Here is a 22,169-nt window from a genome sequence, read left to right as displayed (position 1 = left end):
CTGGGGAAGTCCCGGTGGGCGAGGCACCGCAGCGTCCGGTCCGGTTTCTCGGCAGCGGGGCGGGGTGGGGGAGACGGTGCAAACAGTCCCGGGGCTCGGAGCTCGGGCCCTGGGCCCCACCCAGGCTGAGGCCGCGCGGGGAGGAAGCGCGTAAAGACTGAGTGCGAAGTTTCCCTTTCTTTTTTCTCGTCAGAGCAGCTCCAACCGGCGGTGGGCTGCAATGCCGAACTTCAGTTTGTAGGGGAGCCGAAGGGGTTAAAACAGACGACTCCCTCCACACACACCTCCCCACCCACCCACCCCGCTGCCTCCTTCACGCGTCCGGCCCGCCAGCCATGGGCGGCAGAGATCACCTGTTCAAAGTGCTGGTGGTGGGGGACGCCGCGGTGGGCAAGACGTCGCTCGTGCAGCGGTACTCGCAGGACAGCTTCAGCAAACACTACAAGTCCACGGTGGGAGGTGAGACGTCGCCGCGGGGGCGGAGTGGACCCCCGCGGGTGAGGAGCCCGCCGGGGGCTCGGTGGCCTTGGGTCCTTACTCGGCTCAGGAAGTAGGTGTCCGGGAGCCTGGAGGGAGTACTTGCCGGTGTTCGATGTGCACGTTTCTCTTGGGTTTCCCCGATGAGGTTCACGCAGTCGGAGCTGACCGCCTGGAGAGGGACTGGGCGAAGGTGTGAAGAGGAGGAATGGGGTAGGGAGGTTGAGGAAATACGCAGTGGTTCGTTTCTCCGGGGCAGCGTGAACTCAGGTCTCCCGTAGCCTCCCGAGCGGTCACCCGCAAATCTCTGCGATCAGCCGAGGCCGCTGGGACCCCCTCGGGGAGGCCTAGTTCGGTGCCAGCTGGGGCCCTCGACCCAGATCTCACAGGAAGCTGATGAAGGAACAGGAAGGTGTCGTCTGGCCTTAAGGAGCCTCCCTTTGTTTGGGGGATGCCTGCGTGGGAGAGCCCCTGAGCCGCACTATCTCTGATGCTCACCAAGGCTGATGAGCTGTGTGTATTTTTGTCCATGGATTGCTTAAAATAAAGACAGCTAGAAATTATTCAAGGTATCCGACCTGTCTTCCCACCCCCCTTTCTCTCAAGCTGCGGGGGCGGGGAGGGGGCGGGGGGGGGTGTGCAGCGGGAAGGAAGGGAACACCAAGTTCATTCATTTCTTTCTAGGAATGGCCTTGGGCTCAACTTTTTGTCTTTCCCAGAAGTAGAACTGACTTTTTGTTAAGGTCTTTAGTTGGGAAGAGTTGGCAAAAGGGGAGAGTTAACAAACATTAAGAGAACCTTTTTAAAGGAAAAAAACCTACACTAATGTAAATTTTGAAGATGGTTACTTAGGGAACTAAAACATTAACAAGCATGAACATTGCAATGAAAACATCCTCCTTGAGGACATCCAGCAACATCTAGGATTTCCCTACCATTCTGCCCCAAACTCCTAAATAATAGAAGGGCTCTTATTTCATGGGTTTGGTTAAAAGTGTTGCACGAATTAGCTTTTAGCAATGGCTCTAGTTTTCCTTTAGTAAAGAATAATGGCTCTGGCTAATTTTTTTTTTTTTTCCGTGTTTATTCTAAATTTCCCCTAGCTTTCATTTCTGTCATAGATATGGAAAAATGTGTTTCCAATTCTGGGAAGTTCCTCTGTTTCTCTCCTCAAAAGATTGTCCCTGTGGCATACTCTTTCAGGCTTAGTTTCTGGAGTCTCAGCATTGGAGCACAGCTCTCAGGCACCTTCCATAGGGTGTCTTCTTCCTTGGAATCCTCTGGGACCTGTTCCCTTGACCCTATTCCCACCCAGAGTAATCCCTACAGCCTTGTGGAGGGTGTAGAATTCCCCCAGTGTTTTTCTCATAATACAATTGGATTAGAAACCAACAGTTAAATTGAATGTGGAAGATACAAATGCCACCACACTTACCTCATTTCCCCCTTTTGCCCTATCATCCCGTCCCCCAGAAAACCCCCCTAGACCTTCCAGAAACTGTTTCACTTGAGATCAGGAGTTGTTTTCATAATTGCTTCCATACCTCCTAACCCCAGCCTGAGGGACAGTAGTATCACATACATTAGTCTGTTGAGAGAGTAAAAGCTGAGGACCCCTTCAGAGAGTGGTAATGAGTTATCTGTGCTAGTGGTCCCTGGAGACACCTGACCGCCTCAGTCAGAAGACCATGCAAATCTTGATCTTGGGGTCATAAGTTCAAATCCCACGCTGGAGGTAGAGTTCACTTTAAATATAACAATGTTTTAAAAAGAGAGAATTGTCTGTTCCACTCTTAAAAGCCTTTGTGTGAGTTCATCTCAACCCATTGAGAACCTAAAAATAAATCGATAGATGGGATCAGAGTTTATGTCTCTAGGGTTGTAACCTCCTATTTGATCTGAGTTTATTCACGGATTTTTTTTAAAGGTAAAGTTTATTCAATTGTACATGTATTTTCAGTGGATTTTGCTCTGAAGGTTCTCCAGTGGTCTGACTCCGAGATGGTGCGGCTCCAGCTGTGGGATATTGCAGGTGGGCTGGGGAGACGGGATGGGAACCAGGGAAGACATTTTGGTTTAATCAGCGAGCTCTCAGAAAAAGGGGGGTAGCAAAACCAGAAGGTTTTTTGTTCTGTTTTGTTTTTAAGATTTTATTTGTTTGAGAGAGAGAGAGAGAGAGAGAGAGCGCATGAGTGGGAGAGAGGTGAAGGGGCAGAGAGAAGCAGACTCCCCACTGGGCAGGGAGCCCGATTGGGGGGCGGGATCCTGGGGTCATGACCCGAGCTGAAGGCGGATGCTTAATGGACTGAGCTACCCAGGCGTCCCACAACCAGAAGGTGTTTTTCTGGAGCTGGAATGGTTGAGTTGTGGCGGATGGAGAGTGTTTGTAGATATTTTCTGTAGATGTTTTGCCCTGAATAAATGTCGAGCCGTTTCTCTGTGGGTGGAATGGCTGGCAAGGCGGTAGATTGTCCAGACCATAGGTGGGTGCTCTCAGAGCCGAGGGAGGGTGCTTTTTCCGGCCTTTCAGCTGACCTTGGGGAGAAAGAAGACCCCCAGAAAATAGAAACAATAATAACAATAGGTGACTTTTTTACTACGTGCCAAGCACTTTCCTGAGCATTTGAGATTCAGTGACTCGTTAATCCTCACCACAACCTTGAGAGGAAAGCTACTGCCTCTATCCCCACTGTACAGATGAGAAGTCTGAAGCACTGGAAGCTTCCCTTGCCCAAAGTCATACAGATAGTAAATGACAGAGCAGGGACTTGGACTTGGGCGGTCTGGACTCAGCCACAGCACATACTGCCCTCCCCGACAAGGAAGGTAGAAAGGGCAGGGTGTCGGAGGGGTTTCTGAGACTGATTCTCAGTATTACCTGTTCAAGGGCTCCCTCCTTTCTTCCCAGGGCAGGAGCGTTTCACCTCCATGACTCGACTGTACTATCGGGATGCGTCAGCCTGCGTTATTATGTTTGACGTTACCAACGCCACGACCTTCAGCAATAGCCAGAGATGGAAACAGGACTTGGACAGCAAGCTCACCCTGCCTAACGGAGAGCCAGTGCCCTGCCTGCTCTTGGCCAACAAAGTATGTGGTCAATCTAGGAAAATGGGCCCTGGCCTCTCTCTGCAGTTGGAGAGTAAGCATGTCTAAAAGGCTCTCCGATTCCGGGCATCCATTTCCCCTTCTCAAGTTGGCAAAATCATCTCTACCTTTTTTCAAGGGATGCTGGGACTTTCTTTGGGAAGAATGTTGGCCAGATTTTAGATGCCGGTGTTCTCAGCCACTGGCGGAAAGGTTTTGCATCCAGAAGCATCTGAGCAGTGTTCCTCTTCCCCGGAAGTTTATGGTGTTGCCTTTTATGTACTCTCTTTGCCAGTGTGACCTGTCCCCTTGGGCAGTGAGCAGAGACCAGGTTGACCGGTTCAGTAAAGAGAATGGTTTCACAGGCTGGACAGAAACATCAGTCAAGGAGAACAAAAATATTAATGAGGCCATGAGGTGAGTAGCTCGTGTTGTTCTGGGGTTGGGCACGCAGATTTACCTGCCTTCTGCTGCCGCGCCCCAGGACCTTCTTTCCTTTTCCTGAGCAAACCAGAGCAGACTGAGCCACTGGAATGTCAGCTTCTGAAGGTCAAGGATGCTCTCCTATCCCCTGAGACAACGGGGGACAGAGGGGCGTTTAAACCTCATGGCTTGACTGCATGCCGTCTGGTGATAAGACCGACAAGGTCTGTCATTTCTCCCATTGTTCTATCCATTTAATCCGTCTTCTGTCTGTTTTCCTTGTTTTTTAGAGTCCTCATTGAGAAGATGATGAGCAATTCCAGAGAAGATATGTCTTTATCCACCCAAGGGGACTATATCAATCTACAGACCAAGCCCGCCTCCAGCTGGGCCTGCTGCTAATAGCGTCTGGCTTGTTTTCCTTCCTACGTTTCCATCTCTTCCCTTCAGATGCGCACCCAGCAATCTTGTTAAGCACATTTGAACCGTCTCCTGCAAGCTGTCCAGAAGGAGGACCATCGTCACTAAGGAAAGACCTGGGACTCGTGTGTGTTTCTGCATGTGTCCGCCAGCTCCTGTTTGCTGCTGGCTCCCGGGGCTCAGTACCTTCCATGTAAAGATCACCTCATCCCTCAATTTGTGATCTAGGGTTTTGTGGGGAGCACTAGAGATCAGCACCTGTGGTTTAAGGATCCTAATTCCACCTGTTTTTGCATTTCTTTTTCCATTTGATGTATGTGGGTATCTCAGTCTTATCTGACTTCAGATTTCGAGGAAAATGAGAACAAAGGGCATTTTCCAAATTCAGTGTAGTTATTGCTTTCAGATTCTTTCTGTCTTGGACTTTGAGTTGAAACCTCTTGATTCCGAGACAGGCAAGGAGTGGGGCTGGATATCCGTGGGTCCTGGGTCACAGGAGGTAACCCAAAAGTCACACCATTGTTGAAGCGTCTAAAGTCATAATTGCCTTTCTCTTGTCTTGGCTTCAAGAATAGTCAAGCTTTTAAACTGTCTGTGGTGTGTGATGAGAGCCTTTCTTTCCCCCAAAGAAACAATTGTCCCATTAGGGTTTTCTAGTATCTCCCTACCCGTGGGGTGGGAGCAGGGTTCACAAGGTTTCAGGGTTGATGTCTTGATGCCTAAGTCTGCAGGTGACATTGTTGGGCAGTGCTGCCCTGAAATAGATCTGTTCTTTACAGCCCTGGGATTCTGAATGGAAGAGGGAGAGGTTAACAGGACAAAATCCTGCAGGGCCACTTCCTTCTGAGCACGTTGGTGCCTACCATTTACCAGCCATAGGAAACGCATTTTATGTGCAGACCTTTGCCTGAGTGGGGAGAGTAGACAGACAGAAAATCATTGAGCTATTTAAGTGCTAAATCGGGTAGGGTTTTTAGTATCAAATCACTTCTAGACAGCTTCATTTGTTGAATTCTCACAGAATGGTGATTTATAACCCACCCAAAGTTATGAATATTCTTCGTGAACTCAGAGTCCTAGAGTTCTTTGAAAGACACTTATTTTAAATACATTGTCCTAAATAAGTGGTTCCGGAATCAGACTTATCAGAACCACCTGGGAAGTTTGTTCAAATTTTTAAAAAATCAGATGTGTACATTTTAAGATTTCTGGGTCCAAAACTCAAGCCTACTGAATCAAAATTTCCAGGGGCGTGGTGTGGGAATATAACTGGTTGTTTTTCAAACCTACCCGGGTCATTTGACCAGCCTGATTTGGAAGACATTGCTGGAGAATTTAGGAAAGATGCAGAGACCCAGGCATTCCTTGTGTTAATGATCCTGGGTTTCCCTCTGCTCTCTTTGCTCTCCAGGTGATTCTGATACACCCCAGACTTTGGAAACTACTCTCCTAAGCAAATGATCAGAAGCCAAATATGAGAAGGAAAACAGGAGCCAGGCCTTCAGTGGTTGGTTGGTTGGTCTGTTTTTAATGACAGTTACGTTTTTTTTTTTTAAGATTTTATTTATTATTTGACAGAGGGAACACAAGCAGGGGGAGTGGGAAAGGGAGAGAGAGAAACAGGCTTCCCACTGAGCAGGGAGCCTGATGCAGGGCTCGATTCCAGGACCCTGGGATCATGACCTGAGCTGAAGGCAGACACTCAACGACTGAGCCACCCAGGCGCCCCCAGTTACTAACTTTTTTTTTTTTCTTTTCTTCACCTTGTACTTCTGTTACTCCAGTACCAGTTACTAACTTTTGCACAGTGTTTTAAGACCTTGAAGTTCTCTTTTGTATTACCCTTTTCAAATAGGTTTTTATTACAATGATTCCGAAGATAAGAGTGGAATAGCAAATTTCCTTTATGTGAAAAGAAAATTGATTTTTATTTACTGGTTTAAACCTCTGCAGAGTCACAAATAAAGGTAAAATAAGTCTTGTATTCATGGTGGTTATTGGCTTTTAATGTGAGTTTATTAAAATGCTACTTTATGCTGATAATTTAAGAGTATTAGGAAATGGAGACTTTATTATTTATTTATTATCTAATTTTTTTTAAAGATTTTATTTCTTTATTTGACAGAGAAAGCATAAGTAGGCAGAGCAGCAGGCAGAGGGAGAGGGAGAAGAGGGCTCCCCGCTAAGCAAGGAGCCTGATGCAGAACTCGATCCTGGGACTCTGGGATCATGACCTGAGCCAAAGGCAGACGCTTAACCAACTGAGCCACCCAGGTACCCCTATTTTTTAAATACCTTCTTTAAAAATGAAGGTAAATGTTATTCTATCTATTAATTTACTGGTATCAATTGCCTAATACTAATTCAGTACGTGACATTCCAAATACCACTTGGAAATGTGACTATTGTGGGAAATTGAATATGTTTTCTTTTTCTGTGTGCTGACTCAGGATTTACCTGCTTTTTCAAGCATTGCTGGCCGTTCTGGATTTTCTCTCGTAAGTGGTGACCATTATAGGGCTGAAACTAATTAAGGAAGAAATTGAAATATAATTAATTCCTCTCTATGTCTCTATCCATAAAAAAAAGGGAAAGCAATTAAAGATTTTAAAAAAGAGGGAAATATTTATGTGATTAGAAATATAATTATACAAAAAAATAACTATATCCTGTTATTTGGATGCTATGTCTTGGTATAATTGTTTGGAACATGAATATTGTTGTGGCCCTTCCCTAGAGAAGGTTCCATATTTCAGACAGGATGCCCCTCCAGCCACTCAGCTGGACTTTGGACAAAAAGAAAACAAGCATTTCCTGCAGAGTGTTTTTAAGAGAACCAAGGAAAGGCTGAGAACAGAGCTGTGAGATTGTGACTGCCCTGGCTTTGGATTAAAAAAAAAAAAAAATGAGAGGAAGCTAAGAGGGGGCAGGAAGAATCCTCAAGCCGACCCCACCGGGCGTAGAGCCTGGTGTGGGGCTTGATCCCAGGACCCTGAGATTATGAAGTGAGCTGAAATAAAGAGTCAGATGTTCAACCCACTGAGCTACCCAAGCACCCGTGCCCTGGTTTTGGACTTTGACCAGAATAGCTGAGTGACCAAACAAGCAGAGAAAAAGAGACCACAGGTCAAGGAAGGGCCCTCTGCACTAAGTGATGTATTTGCTCTTTTGTTACTTAGTACTAATGAGCCAGAATTACTCCCCAGATGATTTCCCAAATTCATTTGCCTTAGCTATTACTAAGATATGTTTGGGTTCCTCATTTTGTTCTATCATTTCCAGGGGTGCCTGAGTGGCTCGGTTAAGTGGCTGCCTTCGGCTCAGGTCATGATACCAGAGTCCTAGGATCAAACCCTACATTGGGCTCCCTGCTATGGAGAGAGTCTGCGTCTCCCCACACTCATGCTCTCCCTCTGCTAGTGCTCTCTCTTGCACATTCTCCCTCTCTCTCAAATAACTAAAATCTTAAAAAAAAAAAAAATTTCTCTGTCCTATCATCTCCAGATTTAACTCATCTTTAAGTGGTCTGTCATCTGTCCTCAGGACACTGTCCCATCTAACGTGAGGCTTTTCCTGTCTGCTGTTGCCTTTTGTAAGCAGTAGTCTGCTTTTGACATGATCTCAGGCTATGGTTAGAAGGTATAAATGTCTCCATGGTATTCTATAAGATCCATTGGCAGTTTGCCCAAGGAAACAAACCTCAGTGCCCTTTTCCCCTTTACCCTCTTGGGTCACGGTACCCTCCTGAAGAAGCTTTATGATGTAAGTGACTCATTTATGAAAGCCAAGTAATCCCCAAAGGTGCAGGTTGGAATAGGTAGGAAGCCACTAGAAAATGTTATGTGTTGGAAAGTACTACATGTATTTTTGCTTTGGCCATAAATACCTGTGACTCGAGAATATATCTATATATGGCCTTCATTGGTAGAGAAACCCTGCCTTCTGTCTGGCTTTCAAGCATAATTTGAATCCTCTTAAATTTAATCTGCAGGGTTTCAGTATGTAACAGTACTGCTCTGTATTAGGATTCTCCAAGGAAACACAACTAAGAGGAGATACATACGTAAAGGGATTTATTATAAGGAATTGTTTCGTGCGGTTGTGGAGACTGGTGAGTCCAGCATGCAGACTGGAGTTCCAGTTCAAGTCTCAGAGCTGGTAGGCTGGAGGAGCTGATAATTCCAGCTTGAAAGCCATGACCCAGGAGAATTCTATTTCACCCAAGAGAGGATCAATCTTTTGTTCTCTTCAGGCCCTCAACTGACTGGATGAGACCCTTTCATATTTATGGAGGATAATCCGCTATATTCTATCTACTGATTTCAGTGTGAATCTCATCCAAAAACACCCTCACAGAAACACCCAGAATGATGTTTGACCAGATATTTGGACACGCCATGGCCTAGTCAAATTGACTAACTATCACCTACACTTCAAAGCATTTCATTGTGTAATGGTGGTATTTTGTTTTGTTTAAAGATTTATTTTATTTGAGAGGGGAGGTGGGGGAGGGGCAGGGAGAGAGAGGGAGAGAGAGGAAAGCAGACTCCCCGCCTGAGTGAGGAGCTCCACACAGGGCTTGATCTCACGACCCTGAGATCATGACCTGAGCCGAAATCAAGAGTCAGACGCTCAACCGACTGAGGCACCCAGGTGCCCCACGATGGTAGTGTTTTGATTCCTCTTCACACTCAAAATTTGATTCACACTCAAAGTGTATGGGATTAGGAACTAACCACACAGTAATGAGAATAAAGAGGAGAGAACAGGTAGGATGAGCAAGGAGATAAGGTAAGCATTTTATAATTGGTCATGCTGTGAGGAGGGCAGCCCAGGAGTACTGGCTGCTAATACCTAATTTGATATAAACTCTTCCCTCAGATCTGTGAGTTGTGTGCGCTCTTACGCCATCTTTGAAATAAGAAAGCAAACAGTTCTTCGCATTTTATGTTTGAGGGAACGTCTCGAAATTTGACTGACCGAAAGGCAGCCAGTTGAATTTGTAATAAAGTCAAGACTTAACTGCAAGTCTGAATTTCCCATCTCCGTTCTGTCAGTTAGGTTTCTGGGAACACTGGACCTGAAAAACCTATTATTTATTTATTTGACAGACAGAAATCACAAGTAGGCAGAGAGGCAGGCAGAGAGAGAGGAGGAAGCAGGCTCCCCGCTGAGCAAAGAGCCCGATGCGGGGCTCGACCCCAGGACCCTGGGATCATGACCTGAGCCGAAGGCAGAGGCCTAACCCACTGAGCCACCCAGGCGCCCCCTGAAAAACCTATTTTAGAAAATAAGCCCAGGGGCTCCTGGCTGACTCAGTCCTTGGAACATGCAACTCTTAACCTCAGGGGTTATGGGTTTGAGCCCCATGTTGGGTGTAGAGATGACTTAAAAATTAAAAAAAAAAAATCTTTAAAGAAGGAAAATCGGTCCTAACATTTAGAGAAACAGAACTGACCCTTTGGGGTTTGGAGCTTCTGGTTTATGTTAGCTTTTGAGACCGTGTTCATATATGGAATGGAGACATGCATGTTTCCATAGTAAATTTGGGGGCCCAGTAAGTACAGTTTGAGTAGCACGCAGTACGCTATTTCCTAAGATATTTATTTATTTATTTTAAAGATTTTATTTATTTATTTGAGAGAGAGAGAGAGCACGAGAGGAGAGAGGTCAGCAGGAGAAGCAGACTCCCTGCTGAGCAGGGAGCCTGATGTGGGGTTCAGTCCGGGGACTCCAGAATCATGACCTGAGCTGAAGGCAGTTGCTTAACCAACTGAGCCACCCAGGTTCCCGTTCCCTAAGATATTTAATCAAAAAGTTTCACTTTCTAAGATAACGTCACCCAAATGCAGTGACTATCATTTAATTTTTTTTTTCATTTAATTTTGAATATCAGCTATCTGATTTGCAAGTACAGGGATTTTAACCACCTTTCCATTTTCAACTGTTGCTGCCAGTAGCTCACATCTGAGTGCTGAGTGCTAAGTATTCCCCTAAGCACTTCACGTGGATTATTTTTATTTTCACAGTGACCCTATGATAGGCATATATATGGAAACAGGCACAAAAAAATCAGCCTTTGCCCAAGGTTACCTAGCAAGTATGCTAGCCTCAAGCAGTGTGACTCCAGAAAATGACCCTTCACTACAGAATACACTGCTTCTCATTTTTTATGTGTGTGTTTTGGTGGTGGCATCCTTGAATTTTTTCCATATAAGAAATGCTCAGTATGACAGAAACAAAGAGTAATTTTTTAAGTGGGTACATAGATTTTTTAAATACTTTTGTCACGAAAAATTTTAAATCTCATGAAGGAAAATGAAGAAGAAAAATTGAATGCTCCCATAGTCCCACAACCCAAACAAAACTTCTATTTACAGAAATCCACCTAACCTTAGCTCTTAACACTTTAAAATAGAGAGGAAGAAAGAAGTCTGGGGCAGAAGAAATATACACAAGAAAATGAAATTAAACGTTTAAATTGACTGGGGCCCAGTCTTTCTGGCTGTGATCTGAGGGCAGAGGACCATCCTCCTTAACTATGAACATGTCTCCAAAGCTACCCAGCCTCTGGGGTTGTAGACAGACGAACTAGACGCACAGCCTTTGTGTCCCATCCTTTCTTATGAGTATGGTGAGCAAGAGTCAGCAGATTGGAGATAGAAGTTAAAAAAAAAAAAGCCTGGGAGAAATTTTCTTTAACCTCCTGGCAGGGTCTTCAAAGACAGGTAGCTTTGTGTGCTCTTGTGATCAATGGAAGTACTGTCTGTCTTTAGATCTAGCTGGATGACTTTCATGAGGTCACAGGACTAGAAGTGTGCGCAGCACAGAGTAAGTGCTCAAAATTTGTTATACATCTTCCAGCTACTATAGCATAGCCTTGAAGGAAATGGGTCTTTGTTAGGGACAGGGAAGAGTCCTCAGTCTGCCACCCCAGCACTGCCATTTCTTAGCATCTTAAACCCTAACGGGAGAAGGAAAAGACTGCTTCCCAAGATAGAACTACAATCATAGGGAAATAAAGCATTGAGTTTAAAAGGCCCATTAAGGGGCACCTGGGTGGCTCAGTGGGTTAAAGCCTCTGCCTTTGGCTCAGGTCATGATCCCAGGGTTCTGGGATCAAGCCCTGCAATCGCAATCCACTCTCTGCTCAGCAGGGAGCCTGCTTCCCCATCTCTCTCTGCCTGCCTCTCTGCCTGCTTGTGATCTCTGTCTGATAAATAAATAAAATCTTTTAAATAAAATAAAAGGCCCATTAAATATCCATTTCCAGGCAAAAGGAATGACTATCTTCTGTCTCCTTAGCTTTTTTTTCTTTTCATAGTTCTTTATAGTTTTATGATGTATATTGTCTGTTCAGTGTTGTCTGATGGTGCTTTTAAAGTCTCGCCTCTCATATGATGTCTTCAGTTTCCAACAAACTGGTTGTGGCTGAGACATGTGCCTAGGGCAGAGCACTTGGGGATGGGCTCTCACCCATCTCACCTTGAAGATTGCATTCCCGGTTCTGGTATCCAGAGACACAGTGCTGGAGCTCCTGAAGGCATAATTCAGTACTTGTCCACTAAAAAGTAAGCTAGAAGTTCAAATCTTCAGTTCCTTTCTTCTTAAGAGACAGTGTTTGTTGAAAGATTCAGTGAATGAAGAAGCATATGGAGGGAAGATGTTAGCTAAAGCTGAAGTGAGGAGAGAGTAGAGTATGACCCTCACCTTGGAAGAGGAAGAGCCTTAATTCAGTGGCCATCTATCAATTGGCCTTGAACTAAATTAGGAAGGCAAGGCCTGGAAGACCTGTCCTGAATTTTCCACGTTACCTGCACATGTTGACTATGGCCAGTTCCCTTCATGACCTAATAAATGAGTAACAAGAATATCTCTGCCTCATCTCACAGTACTAAAGAAAGGTATTTTCTAAAATAATAGCAATCTGCCCTAAGAAAACAACCTTCAGTAAAGTCACTTGTGATCACTGCACTGCCCCAGTCTCTGCACTGGCATTTTGACAATCATATGCTTGACGATACACTTAGTCAAAATATATTCAGACACTGATTGAGGAAGCTTACTACCCAAAAAACCAGAAGTGTTGACAAGAATGTGGAGAAACTGGAGCCCTTGTGCAGGGTTGATGGGGATGAAAACGATGCAATTGCTGTGGAAAACAGAATGGAGAGTCCTCAAATATTAAAAACAATATGACTATATGGCTAGCAATTCTACTTCTGGGTGTATACCCCAAAGAACTGAAAGCAGGAGCTCAAAGAGATATTTGTACACCCATGTTCACAGTAGCATTATTCACCATGGTGAAAATCTGGAAGGAACCCAAGTGTCCACTGACAGTTAAATGGGTAAACAAAATGTGGTATATACATACATTGAAATATTATTTGGCCTTTAAAAAGTAAAACATTTTGATACATGCCAAAACATGAATGAACCTGGGAGACATTAGGCTAAGTGAAATCTGTCAACACAAAAGCATAAATATTACATGATTCTACTTATATGAGGTTCCTAGAGTAGTCAAATTCATAAAAACAGAAAGTAAAATGATGGGTGCCAAAATCTGGGGAGACAAGGAATGGAGAATTAGTGTTTAATGGTACAAAGCCTCAGGAAGGTGAAAATGTTTTGGAGATGGATGGTGGTGAGAGTTGCACAACAATGCAAATGTACTTAATGCTACTAAACTATGCACTTAAAAATAGATAAAATGGTGAATTTAATGATTGCACTTTTTTACTACACACACACATACAAATTCAGGGAAGAAAGGGTAGAGTGACATGGCTAAAGGGAGAAGATAACTTGTTTAATGCTTCGCTGGTGGACTATGCCATTCTCTTCCCTAAAAGAAGAATGCAAGGATAGGGTCATTTTCAAAAATTGAATTTAACAAATATTTAAGATATTGCTCACTGTGCACTGGTGACTGTCCTAGGGGCTTTTTGTATTTCAACTCATTTAATCCTAATAACCCTATGAGGTAATTATCTTTGGTCCCCATTTTGCACTTGAGAAAACTGAGGCACAGTGATTCAAGTTCTGCAACTACTAAGCTGTGGACCTGAGGTTCAAACCAAAACGCGCTGTGGCCCCAGAGCACATGCTTCTAATCATTAAGTCCCTGAAGTAATGCCGGAGACTGCGACTCTAATGACCCTGAAATGGATCTCAAGGTCCAGAATGGAGAATGGAAATTGGAAGTGAAGTTATTCCTTGATTATGATCCTGCCTCGCCGCTCCAACAGCGGTTGGGGACCCTGAGGGCTGTTGCTGGAGCCATGGGAAAGGGCTTGCGCGTTTAAGGTCAAAAATTTTGAACCTATGAAATTTCCCTCCAATTCTGAAGCAGCGCCTTAGTGACGAATCGGCTGCCTATCCCACGGGTTTTGCTATTAGTGCAGTTTCTAGATGATCAAGGCAGGCGAAATGAAACATCGTTAAACTACCACTAAATGACATTGAACCCTATGTAAATCTTTTTTTCTAGTCGTTTCAAGATGCGACCCAAAACGAATCTGCAATTCCGGAGTGGAAACCAGGGGGCGGGCCAAGCAGCGACCATTTTTGTTTTGCGGCCGTGCGCTCTCAGAGCATCTTGACTAACAGGACCCCACGGAGGAGGCGGGGCCTATCAGTGCGCGGGGCGGGGTCTGGGAGACGTGATGATTCAAACAGGCTAATGAGCTCGGCGCATCTGGCAGAAACCGCCAATGACCGGGCGTGATGGGGCGGAGCCCACAGGCCCTAGTGGGTTTGGTTGCACCGCGGCTTTGGCGCATTTTCGGCTGGTTTGATTCATCCATTTTGAAGAGACGGGGGAGCGGGGGGCTCGTCTGATTAAGGGGCCCTGAACCAAGAAGCAGCGGAGTTTGAGAAGCCTGCAGCTCGGGGTTCGGCGGCAGCGGCCCCATCGGCCGAAGTTGGGGGGGGTGGGGCGCCGAGCGCGCGGGGTGGGGGGGGTCCTGGTCTTTGGCTTCTCGACTCGGTCCTGTTTCGACAGCGAACATGTCTCGGCCTGTCAGGTCAGTGCGGAGTCCGAGGCCTGGAGCGGGATGGAGGGGGTTGGGGGTGAGTGGTGAAGGACTGGGGGACAGAACCCTGCAGTCGGCCCTCTCCGGTGCCACGCGCGGCCTCCTCCCTTTCGGGGCCCGCGCGCGCCCTTGAGCGTGGGGGGCCCTGCTGGCGCGCGGGGCTGCGCGGGGGTGGCGGCCGCGCGCCCATGCGCGCGCTCCTCCCCGCCCCGCGCCGCTGCAGGGCTCCAGGCTGCTCTGCTGCCTCCCCCACCCGCCGCACTGGTGCGGGCGGGGTGTTCCCTGAACCGCCAGCGGCTGGAGGGGGAGGGGTGTGAAGTCAGCGCCCCCACCCAGGCCCCACCTCCTCGGGGCCAACCCCTTGGAGCCTGCGGGGAGATCAGCCGAGTCGGACTCGGGCTCTGCTCCCCACCCCACCTTAAGTGAGGAGGGGCCGAGACGCCCGTGTGGCCCCTTACCCCCTCTGCTGGCGTGGGGGTGGGGGAACTCAGCCCTCTTTCTCTAGCGGACGGGGGTGTTCCATGCAAAGGGGGAGGGGCAGTACTGCCAACGAGCCCCGCCTCTGTCCTCCAGGGTCGCTGCAGGGCCCCGCCTCCCGGATTGGGCCGGGCGTGGGTGGGACCCGTTCTTTTCCCTCCGGCAAAAGTGAGAGCCCGGGACGGGGCCCTGGAAAATAATGACTGTTGCCTTTCCCCCGACTCGGAATTCGGAGCGGGTTAACTGCTCCTCCTCCCCCCACACCGAGCTCGCTCTTTCCCTCCGACTAGAAATGTCCTTCTCGGGGAAATGTCCCTATTCAGGAAGGTGCGGGTTAACAGCACGACCCAAATCCCGTGTGGTTCTCGTTCCCGCTGCCTGTCTACGCTCACTCGGCGTACGTGTCTCGGATGTTTGTAACCCTCTCTTTCCCCCCTACATAACCTAATAATAAAGGGACTAGGTTCAGGTAACCAGTAGACGCGATTCTGAGAATTTCAACAAGTTTGCAGTTCCCCAGTGGACGGTGGAATCGCCCTTTGCCGTCCTCCTGGCTATTGTATGGAATGTGCCATTTATGGAGGGGTGTGGCTTAATCCAATGTGTTGAGGCCTTTAAAGGGAGAGCTGTTGCAAATAACTGTTACTTTTAATGTAATGTCCGTGACGCTTTCGATGTTAAGGAATTGGCTGCTTCGCATAGTGTTTTCTAGATAAATAGGTAAAGGTTTAGATTTTAAATGTTTTAACAGTTGTTGCTTCCCCTTCTTCATTCCAAGTTTTGTGAGAAACGGAAGTATTTTGACCTAGAGCTCTAAGGAGAGGTTTGGAACCCGGGAAAGGGTTTTGTTCCACACCGTTCTAGCTCCTGACTAGATCATCCGTCTCCAACTGGTGGTGGTATGGGACTGCATACTTCCACGCTCGGGGTGGGCATGAGGAGAGTGCTAACTAACTACCTGACTGCTTTTCTGCCTTCTCATTTCTGCCCGCATCTCTGGTAACTCACCGTCGCCACCGGGAAGAGTTTGCCCGCTTTCTGGCAAGGAATCTGAATAGATTTTTCAGATGATAGTATGCTTACTTTTTTTGACATGAAAATGATCAATGTATCCCATCAATTTATGTAGAATATTTTCTTTAGGATCAGGTTAAGTAGACAATATCGTAATAAAGATTTGATTCATCTGGATTGGATCTCCTGTCTCTGGAAGTAAATTACTGTGTGGTGAAATTGGACTATTTTTTTTCTACCTTTCAGCTTCGGTTCACTAGGTTTTGATGACTTTATATTATAGTTGTGACTTTATTATATTCATCTGCCTGAATTTGTGTTCCCAGATTTAGATATTGGAGCACGAACAGAACTTTTTTTTTTTTTTTTTTACTTGAAACTTTGATTTTTTTTTTATTATTATTTTTAATATCACCAGGTGGGACTATATTGAGCATGGGTGTGTCCGTTTTTTGGAGGCTTTGGGACTTCACAACCTTTTTCTTGTTCATTATGTTGTTAAAAGTAATTTTAATTGTCTATTTGCCCCTAATTGAAGAATGAAAATATATTGGCTTTTGGGGTCACTTTCATATTATTTTAAAGCAACTTGGTTTCTGATTATATATTTTAGTGATTAAAGTCTCTTTGTAACTTTAAAAAGTTTTTAATATACTCATGACCAATAATAAAGCAGAAATAATTAAACTTGAGTTTGGTGGTTTGTTAAATTTTGCAATAAAGTCCTGTATTAGGGAAGTGCCTTTGTTCCAAGGTGTAAATGAAGAATCTGTATACCTGAGGGCATTTGACAAAAAATTAATGGTAGACATTAACCAGATATCAGAATGATCGACCTGTTTAAAAACAAAAAAAAACAAACAAACAAAAAAAAAAGCACAAGTTGGAAAATAAGTGTGAGTGCTGCTTCTTTTAGGACATATTTCTGCCCTTTCGGGCATATATATAATTTTGGAGGTTTTTCTGCTGTTCATATTTATTGTAAGCATTACTCATTTTTATTTTAATACTAACCTGAGCATTTAAAGAAGAATTAGCAGTGTACTAATGGCTACTTGACACCAATTTCCATGTGCAGGGAACGATGAACTGATAAGCCGGAGCAGATTTTTCCAGAGATGTGTGCAACACATCTGAGTAGTTTTGTTCATACAGTGTTGCTGTCCCTACCTTGTACAGCATCTGACTCATAGTATATAAATGAGAGCTCAAATATTTTAGGCCTTGGGTTCAGTTTTAGAGCATAAAGTTACAGCCTTGGAGCTAGGAAGAAATTTAGGCAAATTCATTTTACAAGTGACTTAATAAGGACTTGGGCAAGTGAAGTGTCTTGCATCACATACTAGATGCAGAGGTTGGGCCTAAACCTAGATTTCTTAATTCTCAGGCCTCTTACCCTCACCCTTTGTGAATAATAATCGCTTTACCTTCAGCCTGTTAAGTATTGATGTTAACTGTAGTATACCGGCACTTTTAACTCTTCAGAGTGCTTTCATGATTCTTGTGAGGAAGGAAGGAAAATATTATTACTTGTAAAGATGAGAAAGAGAAACCAGAGATTGACTGACTTGCCCAGACTAGAAACCAGGTTTCTTGAAATTCAGCATAATGTATTCTCCAAAGATCCTCCTCCCTTATTGAAAATGATCCCAAGTCATCAGATCAATGTTTGCTCCTTTCTTCAGAACATAAGTGTACTTGATATCTGGTTGTTTTTTGTTTAGTACTTGAGACTGCAAGGAACTTTAAACCTTGAAAGTTTAGATGTGAAAGCATAGGTTCATATTGGTTGATAAAAATAATTTTTTAAAAAATGGTTTAAATAAGAGCAGTTTTGTTCAACTCAGTTTAAAATAATTTTCAGAGATACTTAGCTGAAAGTACGTTTTTGAAAAACTAAAAAGAACTTCAGAGATTGAGCCCAGTTCCTTCAATTTACCAGTGATGACTTTGAAGCCAAAGGAATTAAAGTATAAAAATAGTAGCAAAACTGTATTTAAACTGCATGAGTTTTAACCATTCTCGTTTCTGCTAGATCTGCATTGCCTGTGTTTGATTCCACATAGAAGGTAGTACAGGTCAGCAGTCCCTGTATAGTTTGAAACCTTTGGAGCCATGTGTGTTTTGGAAGTTCAGTTATTTTCAAAAATTTTAGAAGTAACGGGGCCTACTGTGAATTAACGGGCTATCACCATTGAGTTCTGCAGTAGTACTTCTGTAATCAAACACCTTAATGTCTCTGTAATAAAACTGAATTTTCACACTAACAAAAAAAATGCAGCTAAAAAGCCCTCCTATTGTTAGGTAAACCTGAAACATTTGGTTTTCAGAACTTTCTGAATTTCTAAATTATGGATTAGAGATTGTGGACCTTTAAGAGAAGTATTTTTTCAACCTTCAATTTTAGAAAAAATAAAATCACGTTGAAACCCAAAAGAGCTATATCACTGAGCAACTTTTTTGGTGCCAAATTTTCTGCCAGAAACTTTACACATATTTCACATTCTTCAAACAACTCTTCAAGCAAGGTGTATGTTATTCCCATCTCATATGTGAGGTAGCTGAGGCTTGGCTAAATTAACTGGCCTAGTTCCCCTGTGAAGAGGTGAATCAGAAATTCAAATCCACGTGTGACCAACCCACGACCAATATGATCTTCCCCGTGAGACACACTGCCACAGGGTATTACTCTTTCTCATGGTAGTAGCGCATTTTGCCATCTTTGAAAAGGGGTTAACAGTTCATAATAGGACTTCGATGGGGAGGACCAACTTGAAAATGGGGGAGGAGGGTGAAAGAATTTTTATTTTATTTTTTTTTAAGGAATAGGAGAATATGTGAAGGGGTTAAAGGAAGATAACTTGAATGGAGAGGGAAATAGTGTGGCACTTGGGGGAGGAAATGTGAACATTAGATAAGTGGCATTGCTTTCAGTGTGTATACATTGTAATACAAGGGCATTTGCTCCCTGACTAAATTAAGTGAATAGATGTCAAAGCTACCTAAAGGACACTACAGGAAAATTAACGGACTCATTTTATGTACAAGTATAGATGCAAAACCGCCAGACAGAATATTAGCTAACTGAATCCAGTGTGTATTAAAAATAAATATCAGTGGGATTTGTCCCAGGAACAAAACTTAAAATCTATTACTGATACATCATATCAAAAAACAAAAAGAGGGGTCACCTGGCTGGCTCAATCAGTACAGCATGTGACTCTTGATCTTGGGGTCATGAGTTCACGCCCCACATTGGGTGTTAGAGCTCACTTTAAAAAAATAAAGGACAAAGCAAAAACATGGCATTGGAAAGGTTCAACACCCATTGTAAAATTTAGTATATTAAAATAAGGAAAATTAAGATTAATAAAAATTGCAGTTGATTTAACTTGACAAAAGTTTCAAACTAAGGTAAGTGGTTGAATTTTTAGTGTTTTAAATAAAACTAATTGTTGGGGGAGGTAACATGGTGCAGTGAAAGAAACCCGGGGTCAGGCATGTAGGCTCTGGTTTCTACTTAGGTTTATATAATGGAGATGTTTGCACTCCATTAGAAGAAGAATAGCTTGCCTTCACGAAGCCTTTTACAGTTTTCATAGGTTTCTTTCAACTGGAGAAATAAAATTAATAAGGAAAATCATTTTGAAAAAAGGGCAGTTGGTGTTATTTGTGTAAATGGCCTGTTTTTCCCAGAAATACAAAACAAGGTCACCACCGTGCTGTGTAATTCTAGGACACCATCTCACTGTCCTGTGAATGGTGCTCCTCTGGACTTAAGAATTAGAGCCCGCACAGCCAGATGGGTTTTGCTTTGCAAACTTTGACTACTTGAACTTAATAATAAGGAAGCTATTGAGTATGCTGTGAAGTGTTACTTCTGTTTGCATTTTTTAATTCTCAGCTGCAAAGATGGAAATAAATATGACCTCATTACTCCAGATGATGAAGAAGTAGCTTCTTGGATTGTTGAGACTCGAGCGAGCACTTAACACTGCCATGATGTGCACAATAGAAACCTTTGGATTTAGCACAGGCCCACTTTGGTCAAACTGGAGCATCCTTTGTTCTGTTTTGTTTTAAAAAAAAAAAAACCTACTTCTATCTAGATTCTGAGAAGTAGAACTGATGGTTAGAGACTTGCATTGCCATATTTTTAGATAACTACTATCTACCTAGCACAATTACAGGTCTTTGAAATACTTGAGGCCATGAGACCAAAGCATTTCTACCGGGTGCTGCGTATTTTCAGGTGCTGCTTCATGCATGTCTTTTTTTGAGTTGTGCGCCCAAGGTGATCTTCAAGGAGAGTTCATCTGTCAAGCTAAAATGACCCAGAAGATGAACTACTTTGGAAAGTAAACATTAGCTGCACTTAGAAATAAAAAATCCACTCTGCCATTCTTTAGGCTGGGATAACAAAATAAGGCTAGCTGCCTTCCACAGAGAAGCTGCAGCTCCAAGACATACCAGTCCTCCTCCTAGTGACTACTGCTTTCCTACTAAGAAATGATTTTCTAAAAGCAGGGACTATCAGAAACTCTGCTGTTTGAAATTGGTGAGAATGAAACAGCACACTTCTGTCAGAGCTAGGTGCTTTTACTTGGAGAACTCCGTTTCCAACTTCAGCGAGCTGCTGGACCCAGTTCCACCTCCAGCTTAACTTCTCTGCCAAGAAATAGGACCCACTTGTGATCAGACCTGATGTTCGCCCCATTAAACACATTCTCCCTGTGCTTTGAGCCTACCAAGACGCTGCTTTATGCCTTTCCCGAAACGCTTTTGTTTTTCTCTGTATGGCGAGGTGCTCCACGCTTATGATGTGCCATTGCCTTCGCTGTAATGAGTCCCTAAACCTGATGGGCTACAGGTTTGTGCCTGGTGTTAATAGAACTGGAAGAGTCCTCTGAGGTTCCCGAGACACTGCTGCAGACAGGACCCTGCTGGGTAGTATGCACATCTGAGGCCCTCAGTCTCAGCTGCTTGAGTTTTCTCTGACCCCAAATGCATACATTTTACACTCAACTTTCATGTTGGGAAAAACCTAGCCCATTTTATATAATACTTCATATGCACAGGAATTTGTGTTTGTGACCTTTAAACAAAATATTTTCCTATGTGGACGGAATATGGTGGAACTGAATATTGTTTAGGAATAAGAAGTGTCATGTAAGAATATTCATCTGGACTGAAATATTAGCAAGTTGATACTGATTTAGTAGGGGATTATGACAGTGAACTAATAAACACTTGCCTGGTTCATCATTCAAAACTCCTTCCCTGCCTCCCCTTTTCTGCAGAGATTAGAAACTCCATGTGAAAACCCTAGGAATGCTTTCCTAGAATGTTCTTTTTATTACTTTCTGCTTTCTTGCATCTTGTGCCTTTTTTTAAAAAAGATTTTATTTATTTATTTGAGAAGGATCGCAAGTAGGCAGAGAGGCAGGCAGAGAGAGGGGGAAGCAGGCTCCCTGCTGAGCAGAGAGCCTGGTGCAGGGCTAGATTCCAGAACCCTGGGATCATGACCCGGGCTAACGGCAGAGGCTTTAACCCACTGAGCCACCCAAGCACCCCTCATCTTGTGACTTTTTGAATTTTACCTTTAGTTGTAAGTAACAGAATGATGCAAGGTACAAAGGAATAAATTTTAGCCAGGAACTTGAAGCTTAAGATGAATGAAACAATTATAAGAAGTTACTCTTAATGGAGTTTAGGTATCCTGACTCCCGTGAACTAATGTTTTTAATGTCTCCTGGGCAGATTCGGCATGTGAATAGTCTTTGAGGTAGAAGAATGGAGAGAGACAGATGTCCTACGTTTTAATGGCGTAGAGTAGTGACACAGGAACTTTACATAGATAAGCAGAATCTATATTGGGCTCTGTTCTGTAGAGGAGTTTGATTTTGTGAACGATCAGGAAGGGAAGGTTTGAGAGGTTTCATGCAACAACAGTGCCCTGTGGGGTATTGTTCAAATGGGCTTGAGTTGGAAGATTGGTTTTAGTAATAACTTGCAGTGGTAGGAAAGTTACTGAGCCTATTTGAGCATTAGATTCAGATAAAATTGAATTCATGTTAATGAGCTCCTCTTGTGAGATTGTGAGGATTAAATGAGAATTTAGGTGAAGTATCTGGTACATCATACTAACTGCTGTTGTAATAATTTTAAATTCAGCATGGGTTCACAAAGTCTCAGGTCAGTAGTCTTCTTAATGCTGGCTTTTTTGGGATA

The 22,169-nt window shown here is 44.1% G+C and overlaps 2 protein-coding genes across 4 annotated transcripts in view; both read left to right on the top strand.

Moving 5' to 3' along the window:
- The first annotated feature begins 297 nt into the window (after positions 1-297).
- LOC111151044 (RAB29, member RAS oncogene family) lies at positions 298-5,946 on the top strand. Of its 2 annotated transcripts, XM_022508765.1 has the most exons (5): positions 298-459; positions 2,438-2,509; positions 3,386-3,567; positions 3,860-3,981; positions 4,278-5,946. In XM_022508765.1, the coding sequence occupies exons 1-5, from the start codon at positions 336-338 to the stop codon at positions 4,387-4,389; spliced, it is 612 nt and encodes a 203-aa protein (XP_022364473.1). In that variant the 5' UTR covers positions 298-335; the 3' UTR covers positions 4,390-5,946. The 2 variants fall into 2 exon arrangements, with proteins under 2 accessions (XP_022364473.1, XP_022364474.1); XM_022508766.1 differs by lacking the exon at positions 2,438-2,509 and having other exon boundaries at positions 4,278-5,931.
- Positions 5,947-14,317: 8,371 nt separating this feature from the next.
- The window catches only part of LOC111151067 (nuclear casein kinase and cyclin dependent kinase substrate 1), a 30,448-nt gene continuing 22,596 nt past the window's right edge, over positions 14,318-22,169 (top strand). The window contains exon 1 of one of the 2 annotated variants that reach the window (XM_022508805.1): positions 14,318-14,438. In XM_022508805.1, coding sequence (XP_022364513.1) covers positions 14,422-14,438 — 17 coding nt within the window. In that variant the 5' untranslated portion in view covers positions 14,318-14,421. The remainder of the gene's footprint in view (positions 14,439-22,169) is intronic. The other variant, XM_022508806.1, reaches the window with a different exon arrangement.

Source organism: Enhydra lutris, unplaced genomic scaffold, assembly GCF_002288905.1.
Source record: "Enhydra lutris kenyoni isolate GAN:26980312 unplaced genomic scaffold, ASM228890v2 scaffoldscaffold25, whole genome shotgun sequence".
NCBI classification, from domain to species: Eukaryota; Metazoa; Chordata; class Mammalia; order Carnivora; family Mustelidae; genus Enhydra; species Enhydra lutris.
Note: the sequence above shows the minus strand (reverse complement) of the source record. Positions and strands in the feature narration are given on the sequence as shown.